Source organism: Falco rusticolus, chromosome 4 (assembly GCF_015220075.1).
Source record: "Falco rusticolus isolate bFalRus1 chromosome 4, bFalRus1.pri, whole genome shotgun sequence".
NCBI lineage: Eukaryota > Metazoa > Chordata > Aves > Falconiformes > Falconidae > Falco > Falco rusticolus.
The window spans coordinates 39,266,107-39,285,733 of record NC_051190.1 but is presented as its reverse complement, the minus strand read 5'-3'; the positions used below and the strand labels follow the sequence as shown (position 1 = coordinate 39,285,733).

Genomic DNA, 19,627 nt, shown 5'->3' with positions numbered 1-19,627 from the left:
TTCACTCTGGTGACTTCTGTGTTGTAGTTATTTCAAAGGAAAACTTTTCTGAAAAAAATTTATTTCCAGCCTGAACAAGTATAGTTTGTTCTTTCTTAAGCTTTTCTACATCCCATATACTGTAGGTGTTTCATTCTAGTATGCAGGTAATGCAGGTTTGTTTATTTTTCATTTATTTTCATTAATTTTCAAAAAATTCTTTTGATTTCTGTATGTTAAGGTTGATGAACGTTTTTATTTAGAAAAAAGGCAGAATAACATGGGATCTTTTGGTGTGAGGGGAGAACAGTTAAAAAAATTTCCCGCTGCTGTTGCTGGAGAACACTGCAAGAATGGAGAAATAAGGTGGTAAAATAACATTCCAACTATTTCCTTAGGGTTTTATGGAGGATGAAGGTCGGCAAAGAACAACAAAGTATATTTCATACATCTTTGCAGAGGAGAGTGATTTAAACCGTCAGTTTGAGAGAGAGAAGGCTAGGAGTGAGCAGTTAGCTACGGTTACTTTGGCATTGGTGCCAGAAGGTTCCCCACCTGTGGAGGATGCGTCTCCTGGAGAAGATGATACTTTGGTCTCAGAGTCTGACAATGAAGAAGAAGGGAAGGATGGCAAGAAGAGAGGAAAAGGTCAGAAGGCCAATTCTGATTCTTCGTTGAAATTAAGCTTCCAAGATGACACCCATCAGTCGACAGCAGCTAAAGGTAGATCATGATTTTGAAATTTAGAGAGAACCCTACCTTGTCCTTATGGATCCTTTGATTAAAGAAAAAATAATATGCTATTAGCTTTCATTAAAGTTTTTGGTCAGATATTAATTTTTACCCCTATTTGATTATTTCCATGCGTTTTTGATGTTCTCTTTTTCCCAAAATTGTTATGTTTTGGAATACTGTAAGCATGGTAATCTCTGGAGATTCTCAGAGCTGAAGGTTGCTCTGGTGTCTGTATGCCAAGTAGTGGTTATCACTAATCACTGAGAAGGTAATCTGCTTCTCCTTACCTCTGTGTCGTTTCTCCCCTTATTTTCCATGCAAATGAAATGGGTTCACACACCATGCTCCTTGGATATTCAGTAATTTTTCTGGTGGTTTGAAGGGCTGAAATAATGCTGCAGAGGGTCAGACAAATTCTAAAACTGTTGCAAGGAAGGAGGCAGGACCATGTGGCTGAAAGCCAGCATAGTGGTGAGATTGTGGTAGCTAGCAGTCAAGTTGGCTTAAGCTGCTGAGAAATACAGTATCCTTGGGTAATTTTTATGACTGCCTTGAATGTTCTGTAATGAACTGACAAGGTATGTGTCATGGGCTCTGTTTTTCAAAATAACTTACAGTTCAGGCTGTGCCCATCAGAGCGCACCATCTTGGCAGAGAGCTTTAGCTTTTCAAGTCCTTGAAGATTTCAGAAGGGATTTGAAAGCACATGGTCTTGTATTTCTTCCACACTAAGGAAAAAGATGGGCTGTGCCTCTCATTAAAACACATAATTTCGTTCCATGGGATGTTTAAATGTCATCTTAGGTGTGGGAAATAGCACAGGAACTGACAGACAAGCCAGTTAACTTCTTTATTTAATTTTAACATATAAAAATTCTTCCCCTTTTAGCGGTGGGGTTTTTTCAGATGAAAATGTCTGGTATCGAGCCTTAGACTCTGTGCAAAATCTGTTGTGAACTTTCAAGTGGGATGAGTATATGCAGAGTAATACTGACTCCTTAGCTGAGACCAGATAAGGTGGTAGCTACTTTCAAGCAGCCATAGGCTTGGGATGACTTGACCCACAGCCTTACTCACCCAAGCACATTGTAATAAAAATGCCTTGTCCCCTGAAGCTAATTGCTTCATCTTTTACCTACCAGCCTTATGGGGACATTATTTTCAAGAGCATATGGTGGTTTAATTTTTATTTGATTTATTTGAACTACTTGAACATTCCTACAACTTCTCTGAAAGTCCAAGGGAAGAGAGAACAGATCTCCATTCTGTATGTATATTATCTTCAGGATAATACTAAATCTTTGTTCTCATTTTGCTTTGTGAGAAAAGCCAGGTTTCCAGCAGAACTCTTGAGTCTTTGTGACGGAAACCTTCCTTCCTTCAGACAGCATTTTCTGGATAAGCTAATCTGGCCCTTCATGGTCTTCTAAGTCTGCCCGTGGAGAGAATTATTTGATGGCAGAGAGTTCACTTTGGTTTTTTAACTTTACTTTTAGAGGCTGAATGCGATCATTCATGGTCAAACCACTGCTTCCAGCAGGGTAGAAGAATATGTGAAAAATGTAGCAGAATGCTTTTGAGTACAGTTATCTGGCTGAATGGGGGAGTACCTTTTACAGAGAGAGAAGCTGAACACTTACAGGAAGCCAAGAGCAGAATAATTACAAAGCTGTTTGCTCTTTAAACCAGTCTCAAAACCAACAGCTGTGAAGTCTCAGGGGAAGAAGCTGCCTTCCCCTCAAATTCTTGAAGAGCCTGATGAGCTTTCAGACAACGTTCCGGGGGAGAATTCTACTTTGGAAACTCTAATGCAGGAGTCCAGTCTTTCCACCTGTGCTCATTCCCCTGGTGAAGCTGGGGATGGGGATGTGGCTGTGGTGGAGGAGGTCAGACTTGAAGACCCTAAGGTAAGATCACATGTCTTAATATTTTCTTGTTGGTACAGTTGTTTGAGCTAAGCTATATGTTTACACAGCAAGGCTTTAAACTCTAGTTTTTGTGTTCATTTATGGGATTGGTTTGCTTTTTTTAAATTTAATTTCAAAATACATTCATATTTTGGCTGCATTGTAGTTCTAAGTGAAAATTATTCCAGGCAATAGGCAGGTAGATCTTCAAATTATAGTTCTGGGTTAGTTTCCTGGTGCTCTCCACATTCCCTGTGTTGACTTAATACATGTCATCACTTAATGTCTGTCTGTGCACCCAAGTGCTGCGTATCATCTGGTCTGCCTCCCTGCCTGTGAAGGGGAGGTAAAAGATAATTCTTGACTGACTAGTTTGTTACAAATAAACACATCAAAACTCTGAATTCCTCAGATGCTACTGTGTGAGGAACCAACATCAGGCTGAAGACATTGAATAGTTAATGTAAAATTTTTGTTTTGTTCATACTGTGCACTAGAAGACATGTGGCCAAAAGAAGGAAAAGCGTTCCAAAGCTACAGCAGTGGAGAGATCTCATGAAACGTACAGGCTACTGAAGCGCCGCAATCTCATTGTGGAAGCTGTTCGAAACCTCCGGCTAATTGAAAGCTTGTTCACGTGAGTCAGTCTGAAAACAGTGTGGTGGGGCCTGATGCATTTTGGTAGCAGAAGCACTACTTGAGTGAGCAGTCTGTGTGCTCATTCCGTTGTTGGCTTTTCTTGTCCCTGATGGCACTATACCCTATAATGTTGGAGAGGATGGCATACAGAAGGTGTGGAGGGTTGCAGTTCTACTGAATCTTGACAATCAGTCAGCTGTTTGGAAGTATCTGCAGAGAACTGTTAATTACACAAGTGAATTTTATACAGTATGTGTCCCATAAATAGAGACCAGAGAACTTTTTTTTTTTTCTCTCTGCAGTAGGCCACAGTGCTTGGGGCCACATAGTAAGATACAACACTTCCCTGCTTGAGGATTCTTTCATATGCATAAGTTTCATTTCTGCATGGTTTCAAAAGTTGTTCGTGTGTTATTCCGTCATGGACTGTAGAGACTCATGACTTCATGTCAGTCAGTCATCATTGGTCACTAGGATTCTAGCAGAGTCCTGGAAGTTCACTTTTCTTTGCGCTTTTATGTGTAATGGTTATATGTCTTCTCCTGACTTGCCTTGTCTGGACTAAAGACACTTCCCTGAACGTTGTGATGCCTTTCAGCCTTTTAAGATTCGCCTCCAAAGAGAAACTGAAATTTTGGTGCTCTTCTGGAGTCCCAGCTTCCAAATTGGCAGGACTCTGTTGTCACAAATAGAATTGCACCATCCGTCTTCTGTATCAGCACATAAGATCCGGGCATTTCAATACACACAGGGCTGCCTGCTATTGGAATTTAGTAAGAAATCATGGCCTTATTCTCCCCTGGGTGTGAGAATTTTGAAACCTGCTGTCACCTGGTTCAGTTGCATAGTGGTGTAAAATTAGAGCCTCGTCTTCTGGCACCAGCCTCATCGCTGATTGACCAGGTCATATCCAAGTGCAGGCTCAGAAGGTATTTCAGGTCTCTGCTGTTCCCTTCAGTGCCACCAGTGGGTAGCTCACAGGTTCCCTCGGCACTGGTGAAAGTTCTGCCCCTCCCCAATCTCTGCCAAGAAAACCTGCTGTCACTCCAATAATTTTAGTTACCAGGATGTGGTAGTCTTTTGAAAAAGTTGAAGTCCGCATTGCCGTAATACCCTTCCATATCTTTTTCAGAATTGAGTCTCTGGGATTGAAAGAGTCAGAAGTAGGCCCTGAGGCATTTGTGACAAAGTGCATGAAAACAGGCATTAGGAGAATAGGGTGTGAGCACGCTCCTGCAGACTGCCACAAGGGAAGAAGTGAGCTGGCTTCAAGTGATGGGATATCTGTATCTGTACTGTGAATGTGTGTGTCGTTTCTGAGCTTAGAATGCCACTAAACAATTTCTGCCCTGAGCTGAACTCACAAGTGGAAATATAAACTGTATATGTGTAATCACAACTTAAAAAAGCTGTAGGTTACCCTGACCTTAGGAAGGCTGGATTTGGAACTGCACTATAACCACACACAGAGAAATCAGGCATTGAGAATTTGCTGTTATCAGAACAGCAGTCCTCACCTAAAAAGGAAAAGCTTGATTACAAAGAAAATACAGCTGAAATGTAAAGCTAAGTTACTGGTTGTCTACAGCAAAAGGGAAAATGAGCAGTAATTGCTAGAAGCAGGGGAATACCTATTTACCCTACATCCTCTTAACAAACTTCTTAGGCAGTTTGGAGCATTGCTGGACTTAAAATGCAAGGTATATTTTGCATCTTTTAGACTTCAGAAGATGGTCATGGATCAAGAGAAGCAAGAAGGTGTCTCCACTAAATGCTGCAAAAAGTCTATCATACGACTGGTACAGAAGCTTGCGCGAGAAGGACTCCTCAGACTCTATCGTACTACAGTCATTCAAGATGGCATAAGTAAAAAGGTGACTTTACAAACCCTGGCAGCAGAAGCAGCTTTTCTCACAACTTTCTAATCTATGAGAAGGTTTTGCACCTTTTTACTGAAATACATGGATGACTTCATTTTTTGTAGCAGAACCCACAGTCAAGCTGCCTAGAAGCTGCATGTCCCAAACTAAGCTACTGTGAAAACCAGATTAGTGCTTTTAATTATTGTGCTGCAGATAATTGTGAGGCGAAGGAATAGTCTAGAGATCAAAGTCTCTGAATCTCTCTTCTGAGAGGTTCAGCTGCTTATCGGTTATGCAACGCATGGTTCTCTCTCTGCACTGTCAGGCTGCAACACAATTCTGTTTAATCCCCTTTGGAAAGCCAGGAGTATATGAGAAATCATAAGTTAGCTTCTGAGTTGAAATTTGTAGAACATGATCTGTTTTTTCCAAAAACAAAAATCCATTGTTATTGAGGTTTATGAAAATAGCATGTTTGTAGTTGTAAAGCTGAGACTTCTTATTGTAACTGTAGTGTGAAGTGCTCACAAGCGGGGAGAAAATCTACTGAAAATTGGCTGCTGCACAATTACTGTAGAGCATATGTGAAATCTTACTAATCTGAATTTTGTGTGTACTTTAAACAACAATATGTATTCATAGCCTTATGAGCTATGGCTTTTCATTTATCCCTTTCAGCCTGATACTTGTAAGTTGAAGTGCTTGTTCCCCAAATGTTTCAGATTTTAAAAACCAAAAAAATGTGATGTTTGTAGAAATTATCTGAACTGTCTATTGTTACAGAGACCATACAGTCTGGCCTCCTGCTTGAAACAAATTAGCAATGGGAGTTTTTCATCTGAAAGTGTTAATATTCTGTGATGTACTAAACCTTCATAGGATCAGTCCATTGTGGCTACTGTTAACTGTCTGTGAATCACTGATAATTTATGCACCTGATTAAGAGCCAGTGTCTTATAAATACCTTTTCTTTGTTTTCTGCTGCTCTGAACAGGTAGAGTTTGTTGTGCACCCTTCAGTGAGTCCTAATGATTCCCTGGTAAAAAGTGCCATCGAGCAGGTGCGTTTCCGAATCTCCAATTCAAGCACCGCAAACAGGCAAGTTGCAGCGGCGGTTTGGATGGCTTGTGGGAAACTTGGCTTTTCTAGTACGTGCAAAAAATATGCAGAGGAAATAAACACAAAGTAAGCAAAAGAAAAGAAAAATCTTTTCTTTAGCAACAGAGAAATGGAAGCACAAAGATGAAGGAAGAGGCTGAATATCTCCTGAAGTCAGGAAAGAGGAGGAATTGAACTCTGCTTAATTTTTACCAAAGTTCTGTGTGGTTTTAATACAGGATTAAAGTTCCCCAGGCACCGACATCCCAGGACCACACTGAGGAAGAGAATGCAGGGCAAGAGGCAGCTCCTGATTGCGGAGAAACGCAAGAAAGCTCATGTAAAGCTGATAATAATGGTCGGGCAAGAAAAACTGATGAAAAAATGGGCGTAACACAGCTAAAAAACTATCACCCTGTTACAGGTACAGCTGCCTTTGGCTTTTTTGTCACCTTTCACTTTCTCATTCATTGTTAATGATCACTTCAGATGAGTGGGATTTTCTTTTACAGAGGAAAAATTGGGTTTACATTAAAGCATTCTCACAATCCAACATTTACTTGGCTGCTTTTTCTTTTTCTTTACAATTGTGAACTGGAGTATTTGTATGCACTACTACCTTTTACCTATTTGTAAGTTAATATTTGTAACTTAGATTTACTTTCAGCTGCCTATCTTTCTTTCTGCTTTTCTTCACATCAGTTTTGCAGAGGTAGCTGTTTCTCCTGTTCTGACCCTCCTTTTATTTCTGTTTGGTACTTAATCTTCCCTCACAGTTCCAGGACTTGGGCGTTCTCTTGGCTTTCTTCCTAAAATGCCCCGTTTAAGAATGGTCCACATGTTCCTCTGGTACTTGATTTATGGACACCCTTTAAATGGAACACAGCAAAAAGGAGGTAGTGATGGTGAGAAAAAGGGCAGCAAACAAGGGCTGGATGCAAATGCAGCTGTACTTGAAGCGCAACCGGATGGGACCTTGGAAATTATCACAAGTGTGGTGAATCCCGAAATCTCTGCACAGGAGACTGAAGTAGAGTTGTCTAATCAAACAGGTGAGAAGTGGCACACCCTGACTTTCCTACAGACTTTGCCATGGTTCAACCTGAAAAAAAGTAAAAGTCCACTTCAAAAAAGACTGAAAAATCAGCGGTTCAGATGATTTCCAGATTTCTAGGCTATGAACTGCCAAATGTGTTCTGCTTGAACACTCGCTGTAAAACTATTAGTGTAGCTATTAGGTTTGTGCTCTCTGAATCTAAGCCAGTCTTCTCGCTCCTAGTATATGTGGATGATGTGTCATGGATGCGCTATGTCCCTCCTCTGCCAGTTCACAGAGAGTTTGGATTTGGATGGGCTCTTGTTAGTGACATTCTTCTCTGCTTGCCTCTCTCACTTTTTGTCCAGATAGTGCAAGTCAGCTACAAGGTATGGTGCTTTTTTGGTTTACATTTGTTTTACTTTAAAGTCTGATGATATCAACTGTAGCTATAAGCAGTAAAAACGTCCTTTTAGTCTGTTCAAACAAAACGTGCTATTGGAGAGTAGACACTTTAGTTCTTGAGAGTCTTTTACAGAAAAGTTAGTTGCTTTTACAGCCACAATGAAAAAAATGTATAGCCCTGTAACACTGCAAATTCTTAAGCTAATATTTTGCAAAGAGCTTTTTATAATCTGAATGAATCTTCTGCCTCGTTGATTAACAAGAATAATGTTTAAGCATTTTACAAAAGCAGTAGCATTTGCTTAGAAAATATTACAGTGGACAGTTCTGGTAGCAAAGCTTAAGACTTTAAAGGCTAGTTATATTTTGCATTTTGATGAACTTCTAAAATAATTCTAGGTGGATGGTCTGGAAGATTTTTTAAATGATCCACTAAAAAAGCACACTCTGATCAGATTTCTTCCAAGGTCAGTCCGACAGCAGCTCCTCTACAAAAGGTAAGCAGATGAGTCAAAGTAAATGGTTTTAGGAAGGAAACAACAGTGGTTGGCTGTTTTCTAAGTTATTTCCTGCTTGTGTCAAAGAGAACTTTGTTACTTAAGACAAGGATCATCAGTCTTCTAAGGATAGTGTGCCAAATTGTTTTTTTTCTCTCCCAAATAGAAGGTAATAAGAAACTAATAAACAATATTCATGCATGCTGTCAGGCAGTGTTTGAGAGCTGGGAGGTTCTGTCCTTCATAACTCATCAGCAGGATGTTACTACCGTATAGAACACACTCCTGACTGCTGCTGAATTCAGAATTTAATAGAGTCTAAATGTTGCTGTCCTTCATAAATCTTTCAGAAGATGCCACATTTCCCAGTTCTGCCTCTCACACTTACCATTCAGTTTCTACTCATGCTCTCAGTGGCACACCTGCCCCTGTTTGCCATTCTTCGTCTAGGAGATTTTAAAATTGAGATTGGACTGAAGACGGGAAGGGAGAGCAACAGTAAAGTGATTTGAATACGCGGAATCCACAGCACCACGTTAGTTTCCCCAGGGAAGTCATTGCTAACTGTATGGATTTGGATGGTTGGAGGCTTATACAATATTTTGCAAACCTGCAGATGTGTTGCTGGTGAGCGAGTAGTGCTGAACACTCTCAGGTGTCAAGACCTGTGGTTAGTTCGGGTTTGCAGTTCCTAACCTATTAGTTGCTACACCTTAGTAACAGGGAAACTGGATTTATGGTTATTTTCGGAAATCTGCGGGCTCCATCTCATAGTTTTATGCAAAACAGTATGACATGTAACCAAGTTGTCTCTTTGCCCTTTCTGCCCGCCACAAAGCACTACGACTTCTAACAGCCAAATTGGCTGCAGTATTTCTAAGCTGGTCAAATAATCTTTCAGAGCCCCAAAGAAAGCTCCTGCCAAAATATAATTCTCGTTTAGCTGCACAGAAAAACTTTGGTCTTAGTGAAGTTAAATGTGGGCAAAACTAAGTTTTTAGAAACTCTTTCTAAGAAACTAGGGCTTGCAGCAGTTTCCAGCAACTTCTAGATTTTTGCCATTTAAGTAGATGCGCAGCATGGGAAATGTTGCATTTCCTGCTCTGCCAAAGCTATAAACAACCAAAAGCAGTTTCTTGGCACAGTAATTCTAAAAAAACTTAACTATAAAGATTGTTGCCCAGTTCTTCGTATGTACACATGTGAAGGCTTATTAGCCCATATTTAGCAGTCATGTTTTCTTAATCATGTTTTCTTTTCATTACACAAAATTGTCTGCGGATCTGCTGGTGTTCAGACCTTGTTTAATTCGTTTTTACATATGGTATTTCTGGCTAATTTTGTTCTTTGATTGCAAAATTTTAGTTAGTATTTGGCTAAAACACTGTTTGTGATTTGAGGAAAGGAAATTTTGAGCTTTGGGTTATTATATGTTTTCCATAGGCTGATAATTCAAACAAAAGTACCACTTAAGAAATTCTGAAACTCATTATCTCAAAAAAGCAGTGGTTTCCTGAAAACATGGCATTGCTGCATGAAAATGGCATGGTTTCTGTTATCATTTTTACTGTATTCATGAGTGCTAATTGTAATACTCCTCATGTTGCTGCAGGAGATACATCTTTTCAGTGGTAGAAAACCTTCAAAGATTATGTTATATGGGACTGATACAGTTTGGCCCAACAGAGAAGTTTCAAGACAAAGACCAGGTAATTTAAAAAAAAATAAAAATTTGCTGTTATTTTTCATGGGTTTTGTCCAGTGAAATAAATGCAAGATTCGGTGTTTGTAATTTCCTTTAATAATTAAATACTGATGTTTTAGATGTGTATGCAGACCTCCAGATCCAAGTGACATATTGCAAACTGTACAGATAATTTTTACCCCTTTCTCTGGAAAGATTCTACTCAAATGTGTAATGCTGAACGCTGCACACAGTAGTGATCTAGGAGGTTCCAGGCCGGCAGCACTTTATGAAAAATGAGCATGTCACATTCTTTTCTATCAAGGCGTCAGGCATTGGATGTGTGGCACAGATCAGAGTAAAATAATGACATTTGTACACATCTTGTAAACAGAGAGCATGTGCAATGGAGAAAGCAGTCCCAACATACACTTTATGAGGGTAAGAAAGATAGTAAGGCTCCAACACACATCTATTCAAATGCTGAATGAGAATTTGTAGTCAATAGTTGCTCTCTGTGGAAACTTGGAACATCCTGTGCACAAGGGGAAAAAGAAACTGTTCTAAATCTAGAAACAAAACTTCTGGATCGCTGGCAAGGGAAGTTTGGGAATACGGCACTGTAGGGTGGGGATGGGTGTGTCTGCTAGCAGCATACTGGCTCAAAGCAGTGGAGTCTGAGAAGATGCTAAGCAGTCCTAAACTAGATTAACTTGTGTGTCCTGTAAATTAGGCAGTTTCAATGACTTTTCCCTACCAGCCTGAAATACACTGTATTTGACAGGTCTTTGTGTATATGAAGAGAAATGCTGTGATTGTTGATACCACTATCTGTGACCCCCACTATAACCTGGCGCAGAGTAGCCGCCCGTTTGAGAGACGCCTGTATGTTCTGAATACCCTGCAGGATGTGGAAAACTTCTGGTTTGATCTGCAGTGTGTCTGCCTTAACACACCACTGGGTAGGGTATAACTGTACCTTATCATCACCTTCACTGTTCTGTCTGTGTCATTTTATGAAATTATGGTCCACTTGAAATTTTCAGAGCAGTTTTCATGGAAAAGCATTGCTGTCCTGTTAGAAGTAGCAAATTTGATAATAGCCCTGTTAGATTTTAATCCAGTTGTGAAAAAGTCTTTTTGAAAATGGTTACTAGTATATTTTTGCTGTAGCTCTCTACTAGTTTGAACAGAGATCCCTTTTCCTTAGCAAGATGTTGCTAAACCTTGTAATAGCCCAAGTAAGATGAGATGTGGAAGTCAAGAGAGTTTAGGCACCCCCGTTTTTTGGTGTTTATTTTTGTGCTTGGTCCTTTTACATTTTAAATAGGATATACAGATACAAAAAGTATACCTTATTAAAAAAATAAAATTAAAAAAAAAGAACTGGAGGAAACCCTAGACAACACTATTCTGTATTTCTGCAGTTTAGTCAGCAAGGTAAAAGGATCTATTTGTAATTTCGTATTTCTTTTGTATGGAAGCAGCTATGTGCAAAAGGCTCCTTACACATTTGTCAAGTGGTAGCAAATCACAAGTCTGTGATCGTTGCAGCTTTCGTAGGCTGGTCAGAACATTACTCCTAGCCCCCAAAATATGGTAATGATACTTTTTCACCAGTTTGCGTGTTTGTGGAAGCTTTGTTGTGTTCCAGTTAAGTATTTTCCATGTTGAGCCTTGAGGGGAAAATTGCTCAGTGCTAGATTTAAATTTATACTGAGCCTCTCTCTAGATCAGATACTTGCCTGAGATCTGGGCCTGCCCTGTTGCCTTTGTAACATGGGCAGCCAAAAAGCAGTAGTAAGCCAGAAACTGGGGATTTTACTACCTTTGAGTTTTGTTACTATAAAGCCATCACATGACTCCTCTGCTACATCCTAAATGTATCTCCAACATGAAGGGGTCAGACATGCAAAACATTCACACTGTTTCAAACTGAGCTGCAAACTGAACTGAAGACACGTTCACAACCTGCCACAGTGTTTCTTGAGGACTGTTGCCACATTTGAGTATCTGAAAGTATGTGATCTGTGCCTAGATCACTGAACTGCTGATTTTTTTTCCCTGTCAAGGGTACCAGCCTTCATTACTTCTGCCCTGAACACAATTTTGGACAAGTTAGTGCCTTCTAGTGTTAGTTAACGAGAACACCATTAGCCTGTGTGAGCAGGTAGCATGTTTTATCCAGAAGTGGTAAAAAGTTAGTACCATTTAGGAGCAGTAGTTTGCTGCAGCAAGGTGGTTTCAAAATGGGTTGAAGTCTTCTTATGCTGATAGTCAAAACCATTTGTATGTTTAGGAGTTGTCCGCTGTCCTCGTTCAAAGAGAAGTAATCTTCAAGGGGAGGAGCCTGCACTAGATGTAGAAATGGAACAAGAGTCAGCAGTGGATAAACACAATCTGGAACGAAAGTGTGCAATGTTGGAATATACCACGTATGTCATCTGCATTCTTGCTTTGTTGCTTGACTAGTGGAGGCAAAGAACTGGTCTGGTTTTGAGGATGTTACTCAATAGCAAAAGCAGTTTAAACTGTAGCATTTCAGTTGGTGTTGTGGGGGTTTTCTGTGTAATTCAGAGGCTGATTAAAAAGACTTGTAGTTATGTATCATGTTTATGAGTAGCTTGCCTACCAAGCAGGTTTTTATGCTACAGGAATGAGAAAAACCTGATTTTGATTTCCTTCCAAAGTAGTACAGATATGTGTTGCAAGAGTCTTGGGGAAGGCAAAGTTTAGAGGGAAGTAGAATTAAGGCAAAGGAAAAATTTAAAAATTCTCTGTTCCTGTGCTTTATATTGTGTTATCTCAAGTATGCTGTAGCTTCAGTAGCTCCCCAGTGTCACACTCTGAATTGTGTTCTGTGGTGCGCTTTGCACATTGTTTCTAATTTAATATGTTAATTTCTAATATGGTGCTGGTGCACACTGGTGAAATCTGGAAGTGATCTCTGGAGAGCTTTAATCTTCTGCCTAATCACAGCCAGAATACTCAAGGATTGTATACCTGTGACAGCCATGTGGAACGCCGGTTATACTTTTCATATCGTGTTGTGCACAGTGATTTAGTTTTGTTTATATTCTGTTCTGTCTTAAGAAACAGTCTGTTTAAAAGTATTTTCAGTAGTTCAGTGTTACACGTAGATGTATCAAGTTATCTTAAAAAAAGATCAATGGAGTTGAGGCAACCTAATTCCACTGATCCTCACTGACAGCAAAAAATTCTGTTCAATCCACTTGTCAGCTTTTGCTATGGTCTCTGTTCCATGGTGATGTATCTTTTAGTTTGGATATACAGTGTCTATTTGCACTTGGGCTGAAGATGACTGCGCCCTCTTTAAGGTCAAGAAACAAGTTTTGGATTTAATTGATGGTGTACTGTTAAAATGAAGGAGTTGTCTATTGAAAGCTTGACTGAAATAATTTTTTTCATGGTAGCTTTCAAACAATCTTTCATAAGGCGAAACGGGATTTCAGAAATACTCTTTGCTGTTATTGCTGGACTGTCAGAGCTGTCATATCTACTGCATATACAAAGCTCATTCATAGTTTGGGTTTTGGGGGTTTTTTTGGTGGGGGAGATTTTGGTAAGTATGTTTGTCTCCATGATTTCTTGCAAAGCGTCATATTTATACAGAAGAAAAAAATATTTTTTTCATTCTGCACTGTAACACCACACTAATTATTAATAGTAGCTCATTCATGAAGGATACCAGTTCATCCATTATGTGCTATTCATTATTAGTTTCATCCTCTTTCCAGGGAGAGAATTGCAGTGCATTGCTTTCCTGGCTTGTGTGTGTATTTAAACAAGCTTTAATGTATTTGTTAGAAAACTGGAGAGACCAGTGCTTGACAGGCAGTGTGAAGAAGGGTTATGATTGCCTTTTAGTTCCTGTGTGAGATTTTCCCCACACTTGTCCTGAGAAAGTGTTTCATCTGAGCAGGTATTTTCTCTAGTTCTGTGGTAGGAGTAGTACTGAGAACAGAGTTTAATGTGGCTGTTGGAACTTAGTTAACAATAATGAAGTTGCTGTGGGTATAATCTGTAAACTGAAAGCTCAGTCATGAAATAGCAGGGATTAAAACTTAATGGAAAAGGATTGTTGTCATGGTACTTCTGGAACAGGGTTAAGGGAAGTAGTATCTCTCCTTCTCTTCTTTCCCAGCCCTATCTAAATTGGGCGGGCAAGGAAAGGGTTCTGCACATGGCACACACATCACTTCAGAGCAGCTGAGAAGGCGCTCCCTACAAAATAATTACTGTATATTTTGTTACTCTTTCTCTTAGAGGCAGCCGAGAGGTGGTTGATGATGGAACTATCCCTGGAGATGGGTTAGGAGCTGCAGGTCTGGATTCCAGCTTTTATGGGCATCTAAAACGCAACTGGATCTGGACAAGCTACATCATCAATAAGACTAGGAAGGTGGGTATTTTAAAATTTGTATTCTGTAATGACTTTTCCAAATTTTAGTATTCTTAAGCTTGAGGTACCGATAGCAAAATCTTGCTGCTTGCATGCTTTCTCAGTTGTATCTCAGTAAGGCTTTGCGTCACTGGAAAGAAACTAATGCCAAATGTGGTAAATCTTGGTGCTGGAGTGAGTGAAAGAATTGGATGTGAATTTTGTCTGAACTGAATTTGATACTATATTCAACCAAAGGAGAAATACTTTATTAAGCAAGAAATTTAGATTACTTATTGGTACCTCTTGCCTTTCTGGAACACAGAAGTTTTCAGACAAAAACTGAAACATCCAGAATAAGGAAATACGCACAGGAAAAAAATAAAATAGTTTACTAGGAAGCCAAATACTGGCAAATAAGAATGACCATCCTATTTCTGGCTAACGTCCTGTCTGTGGTTGCCAGTAAAAGATCTGTAGGGAAGGTTGTACAAGCAAGGGAGTTTTATAGTGGTAAGTCCTCAGAATATTCTCGCAGCTGCCTGCAGGTTTGTCTCCAGGCCAACTAAACCTGGGGGTGGTGTTTCAAGTAGTTAATAGCTCTTTCTTCTGGCATTAATTTGTCTGATTAGACACAAGTAAATCTTCAGTATCTGCAATGTAGCAAAGTGGGTCAAAGTCCTATTAGGGATCACCACTTCCTTTTGGTGGTTTAAGCTCCCTAGTAATTGTAGTACTCAGGGAAGCTGTGAAAAATACCATTCTTCATTACCCTTTCCATTTCACTTGATTTTATAGACATCTCTCATGTTTCCCTCTCTCACCTCTGGGTTTTATTTATTATTTATTAATTTTTTAAAGACTGGCATCTACTATATTACTTAACGGTTCCCAGTATGGAACCTCTTCTGCCTTTAATCGTTCTTCTTGATTTTCTTTTAACCTGTTCTACTATATCCTTTTTAAGGTGGAAATAGAATCACATAGTGCTTTCAGGCTGTGGCCACCCATGGATTTTTACAGCAGCATGGTGTTGCTCTCCTTTCCTAAGAATTCCTTACATTTTGTTTGCTTTTTGACCATTACCAAGCATTGAACAGGTACTTTCACAGAATTGGTTGTAATTACGGTACCCTAAGTGTAGTGGTCAATTAGAGCCTGTCAGTGTATATATAAAACTAGTTGCTTGGGTTTTTTCCCTCAGGCAGGACCATTTCACTCTTAATTTCATCTGCTGTTCTGTCACTAAGTTGTTCAGCATTTACAGGACCTCCAGCAATTCTTCAGCCTCAGCTTTTGTCTCCACATCTGTGACCAACTTCTGTCGCCAGTGAATTCTGCACAAAAGAAATGGGTTTTGCTGAGAATGTCAAAGCTCCTAATACATTGCAGTCAGTTCGGGCTCAGATTTAGGATGGATAGAATATGGTGTAGGAGGCATTTACTCAATGTTTGTGTTTGCATTTTGGTTTTGTGCTTTTTAGAAGTCCCTTTGGAATGTAAAATGCTTTGAAAAAATACTGTTGTGCAGAAAATTCTGCTCGGCCTCTGTAGCAATGAAAGAATTAAGCATTTCTTTTCCAATGATGATTTCTTTTAAACTTGAGGAGATTTGCTGTTTTTTAACCTTCATAACTTAGTGGTCATTACAGTATGATTTAAGAAAAGCTCTAGAGCTGTTCAAATATGTGGTAGCAATAAGAAAAAAGAATTCTTCATCGTAGCCAAGGATCTTTTCCTTTCAACTGAAAATCTTATTTCTGACAATACACAAAGGATAGAGTGTATAGTGTTGCTAAAACCAGTGTGCTCCTTTTGCGTATCACATTTTTTAAAGCTGTGTTGTCTTAGGAAAGTACAGTTTCTGAAAACGGACTGACGGTGAGACTCCAAACCTTCTTAACAAAGCACCCCCTTCAACTCAGCACTGGAGGTAAGGTGGTGATGCTGGTGGTGGGTCTATAACAGTGTAATAGCTGTTACTGTCTTTGTCAGACCCAGTATGGAGGATGTAGGGTATTCCTGTTTCCTTATGGTAATCCAGGATGCTTCTGGGGCAGTAAAATAGATAAATAATTTCCTTCCCTATCTCTGGATATATGGGACAATAATGGTGTTTTATCCAGTATTGTTGACATGGTTTGTTCCTGTCTCCTTAAAATGATCTAGCGTGTTTCTGTGGTAGTAAAATAGATATGTAAATAATTTCCTATAGAACAATAATTCTTCTCCTTTGTAATTTTTGATGTGCAGTTTGAAGAAAGTCTAGAGGGACCAATATTCTGTATGACTAGACACTTAAAACTGCATAGCCTAACATTTAAGCTAAGGAGGAAGAAATGCTTCAGTTGAAACCTCAACTCAGTTCCCTTCTGTTTGTGCACTGTGCACTAGACTTAGCAATTACATGATGATCCCTCAGCTACGTGGGGTTTTATTGTGTGAGCTGCTGAGAAGTGGCATGAAATGACACGACTAACAAAGGACAGGTCTGAGAGGGCATCTCTTTTCATATACTGAAACTTTGGCATTTTCTCTTTATACATCAATATTGTGGAAAGTAATTGTTGTAAAGCCCCACTACTGTAAATATGTGTCATTTTAGGTAACAAAATTAATATTTTGGGAGAAGCAAAGGTAGGATCTGAGTCACTTGTCCAGAAAGAGGAATGTATTGAAATAAGTAAAGAACCAACCCAGGATCGAACAAGACGAGTGCGAGGTGGAAAAAGCCAAAAGAGGAAGAGGCTTAGGAAAGACATTGGAAAGAAAACAAAGAAGAAAAAGAAAGGTAACTAACACATCAGGAAAAAGAAGCATTCTTTTTAATGCATAGGCCTGCTGTAAGTTGCTTTACAAAAGCTGATGTGACTGTCAAGTAGTGCAGGTAATGGAAACGTACTGGCCCTCTCTCCGGGTTGCCTCTTGCAGTGGAGGTTTGGGTGTCCTGGGGCTCTGTACTAGCTCTGGAGAAAAACAGCAGTGTGCTGCAACTGCTACCTGTGTGTGAATCATGATGGCACCACTGTACTGTACAAATGAAAGAAATTCTAATAGTGTCTGCAACAGATCAACTCCTTGCAGTTCACCATCAGCTTTGGATAGCTGGCTCAAAGATTCTCCATAGCGTGATGCTCTAGGTGCTTGTTTTCTCATTCCTAGGAGAGAGATTAATGAATTTTACTTTCTGAACTGCTACTTCTCTGCTTTTGTCTTTCATTCTTACAAACTCCAAATGGTGCTCTTACTGCTAGTGATAGTTTGAATTAATCAGAATATATAGCGCTGAGAGAACTGTCTTGTCTTTTTTTTTCTGAATTTGTTAGAAGAGGATTCTGTAGAAAAGAGCAAAAGACTCCGCTACCATGATGAAGCTGATCAGAGTGCCCTGCAGAGAATGACACGTCTGCGTGTCACCTGGACGGTGCAAGAAGACAGTCTGCTCATGCTGTGCCGAATTGCTAGTCATGTGCTAAACGCAAAGGTATTTAATAGGCCTATTAAGTAGAGGTCCTATATACTGAGCACACATTTCATTGGTCCTAAGAATAAATCATGGTTTTAACTATCATTTGTGTACATAAAAGCTGAAGTTTTAACTCCAGACATAGTGACAGGACAAGGGGCAACAGTTTTAAACTGCAGGAGGGCAGGTTTAGACTGGACATAAGGAAGAAATGTTTTACAATGAGGGTGCTGAGGCGCTGGCCCAGGCTGCCCAGAGCAGCTGTGGGTGCCCCATCCCTGGCATCTTCGAGGCCAGGCTGGACGGGGCTGGGAGCCACCTGGGCGGGTGGGAGGTGTCCCTGCCCGTGGCCGGGGGCTTGAACTTGATCCTTTTTGAAGGTCTCTTCCAACTGAAGCCATTCTGTGATTCTGTGTTCTTCACACAGGTGAAAGGGCCCTTTGTTCCATGGCAAGTAGTTCGGGACATCATGCATGCCAGCTTTGAGGAGTCCCTTGACAAAACTTCTCATTCCGTTGGACGAAGAGCTCGTTATATTGTCAGAAATCCACAGACCTATCTTAATTACAAGTAAGAAGGTTTCTCACTATGTTCTAGGTATAAGCTAAATTCTCCTGAAATTAACTGAACATCAGATATGGTCCTCCCATGTTTTTGTCTTGTTCATGTGACTGATAAATTGCAACTTTTCTGCACACTAGTGCTATCAAATCTGTGTTGAATTGGCAAAAATTCAACCATGTACAACACCTTCAATTGTGTCTGTTGCAGAGTTTGCCTTGCTGAGGTTTACCAAGATAAAGGCCTTATTGAAGATTTCATGAATAGAGAAAATAATTATGAAGATCCACAGGTAGGAGAGTATCCTAAAAGGTCATAGAGTACGCTGTTTGGATTACTGAGTACTTGCACTGTTTTGATTATTGTGATTTCATATCTTATCTCTCCTGTGTGCCCTTAGCTATTTTAAAAATAGCATCATTGTAAAAATGCAGCATCATTGCTGTTTTGGGAGTAAGGTGGACACAGGCAGCTTTCCAAAGGCACATAAACAGCACTACTGTGCAACAAAAATTTTGTTTTTTCAATGTGCTTGTTCATAAACATCCATGACTGAGCATCTATATGCACTGATTTTTTTTTTTTAATTTTCTCAGTGTCCTTGTTATCTGAGCAATAAAACATTTTTGCTCTGTAATTTCTTATTTTTTATTCCAGTTGCATGTTGATATATTGCCTTAGCCTCTGTGGATGAGTGCAGGAATGTAAGCAAATTTTATGACAAAAGCCTTGATTTGATCAGTCGAAAGATTTTAATTAATTTTTGAGCTTTTTATGGCTTAAATCAATGACTATTTCAAATGGAAAAGTTGTTTACGCTTTCAGTGCAAACAATTCCATTTTGAATTTCAAAACTGGGACAACATCACGGCAAGATTTTTTTTGGTTTTATCCAGGAATGACAATTTGCATTATTGTCAGAAAACTCCAGTCAGTTCTGTTGTTATGTTGCTCACTGGTGAGACATTACTGAAGTAAATGCATGTGCCCCCATCCCCAAAGCCTGCCTCTGGAAGCAGAAAAAAACTTATTTCTAGAGAGGTACTGGATTGTTCCTCTGGTGTAACAGGTGTTCTCCAAGCCATAATTGTACAGAGTTAATGGAGAACGTGATAATGCCTGAAGGGTATGAAGAGAAAAAGACTTAAGCAGAAGCTTAAACAAAGCTCTAGCAAGAGATCTTACACTGTTAATTCAGCATAATTGTTTTTAGAACATATGTTTGTGGTGGGTTGCTTGTAGCTGTGAGCGTGATTACAGACAGAACCTGCAACTGTTAAGTAAATCAGCAAACACAACTTTCACGGAGCTTTTTTGATGCATTCCTTTGTCTGCTGTGCTGTTCCCGACTGATTC

At 39.6% G+C, this 19,627-nt stretch overlaps 1 protein-coding gene across 2 annotated transcripts in view; it reads left to right on the top strand.

Moving 5' to 3' along the window:
- GTF3C1 (general transcription factor IIIC subunit 1) overlaps positions 1-19,627 on the top strand; it is a 42,287-nt gene that overhangs the window by 8,308 nt on the left and 14,352 nt on the right. Inside the window, exons 9-26 of one of the 2 annotated variants that reach the window (XM_037386099.1) lie at positions 378-702; positions 2,404-2,621; positions 3,119-3,258; positions 4,981-5,134; positions 6,117-6,220; positions 6,460-6,644; positions 6,997-7,272; positions 7,500-7,645; positions 8,061-8,158; positions 9,771-9,867; positions 10,627-10,804; positions 12,142-12,277; positions 14,130-14,265; positions 16,096-16,177; positions 16,850-17,035; positions 17,571-17,728; positions 18,138-18,280; positions 18,482-18,563. In XM_037386099.1, the coding sequence (XP_037241996.1) occupies positions 378-702; positions 2,404-2,621; positions 3,119-3,258; positions 4,981-5,134; positions 6,117-6,220; positions 6,460-6,644; positions 6,997-7,272; positions 7,500-7,645; positions 8,061-8,158; positions 9,771-9,867; positions 10,627-10,804; positions 12,142-12,277; positions 14,130-14,265; positions 16,096-16,177; positions 16,850-17,035; positions 17,571-17,728; positions 18,138-18,280; positions 18,482-18,563 (2,844 nt within the window). The remainder of the gene's footprint in view (positions 1-377; positions 703-2,403; positions 2,622-3,118; positions 3,259-4,980; positions 5,135-6,116; positions 6,221-6,459; positions 6,645-6,996; positions 7,273-7,499; positions 7,646-8,060; positions 8,159-9,770; positions 9,868-10,626; positions 10,805-12,141; positions 12,278-14,129; positions 14,266-16,095; positions 16,178-16,849; positions 17,036-17,570; positions 17,729-18,137; positions 18,281-18,481; positions 18,564-19,627) is intronic. The other variant, XM_037386100.1, reaches the window with a different exon arrangement.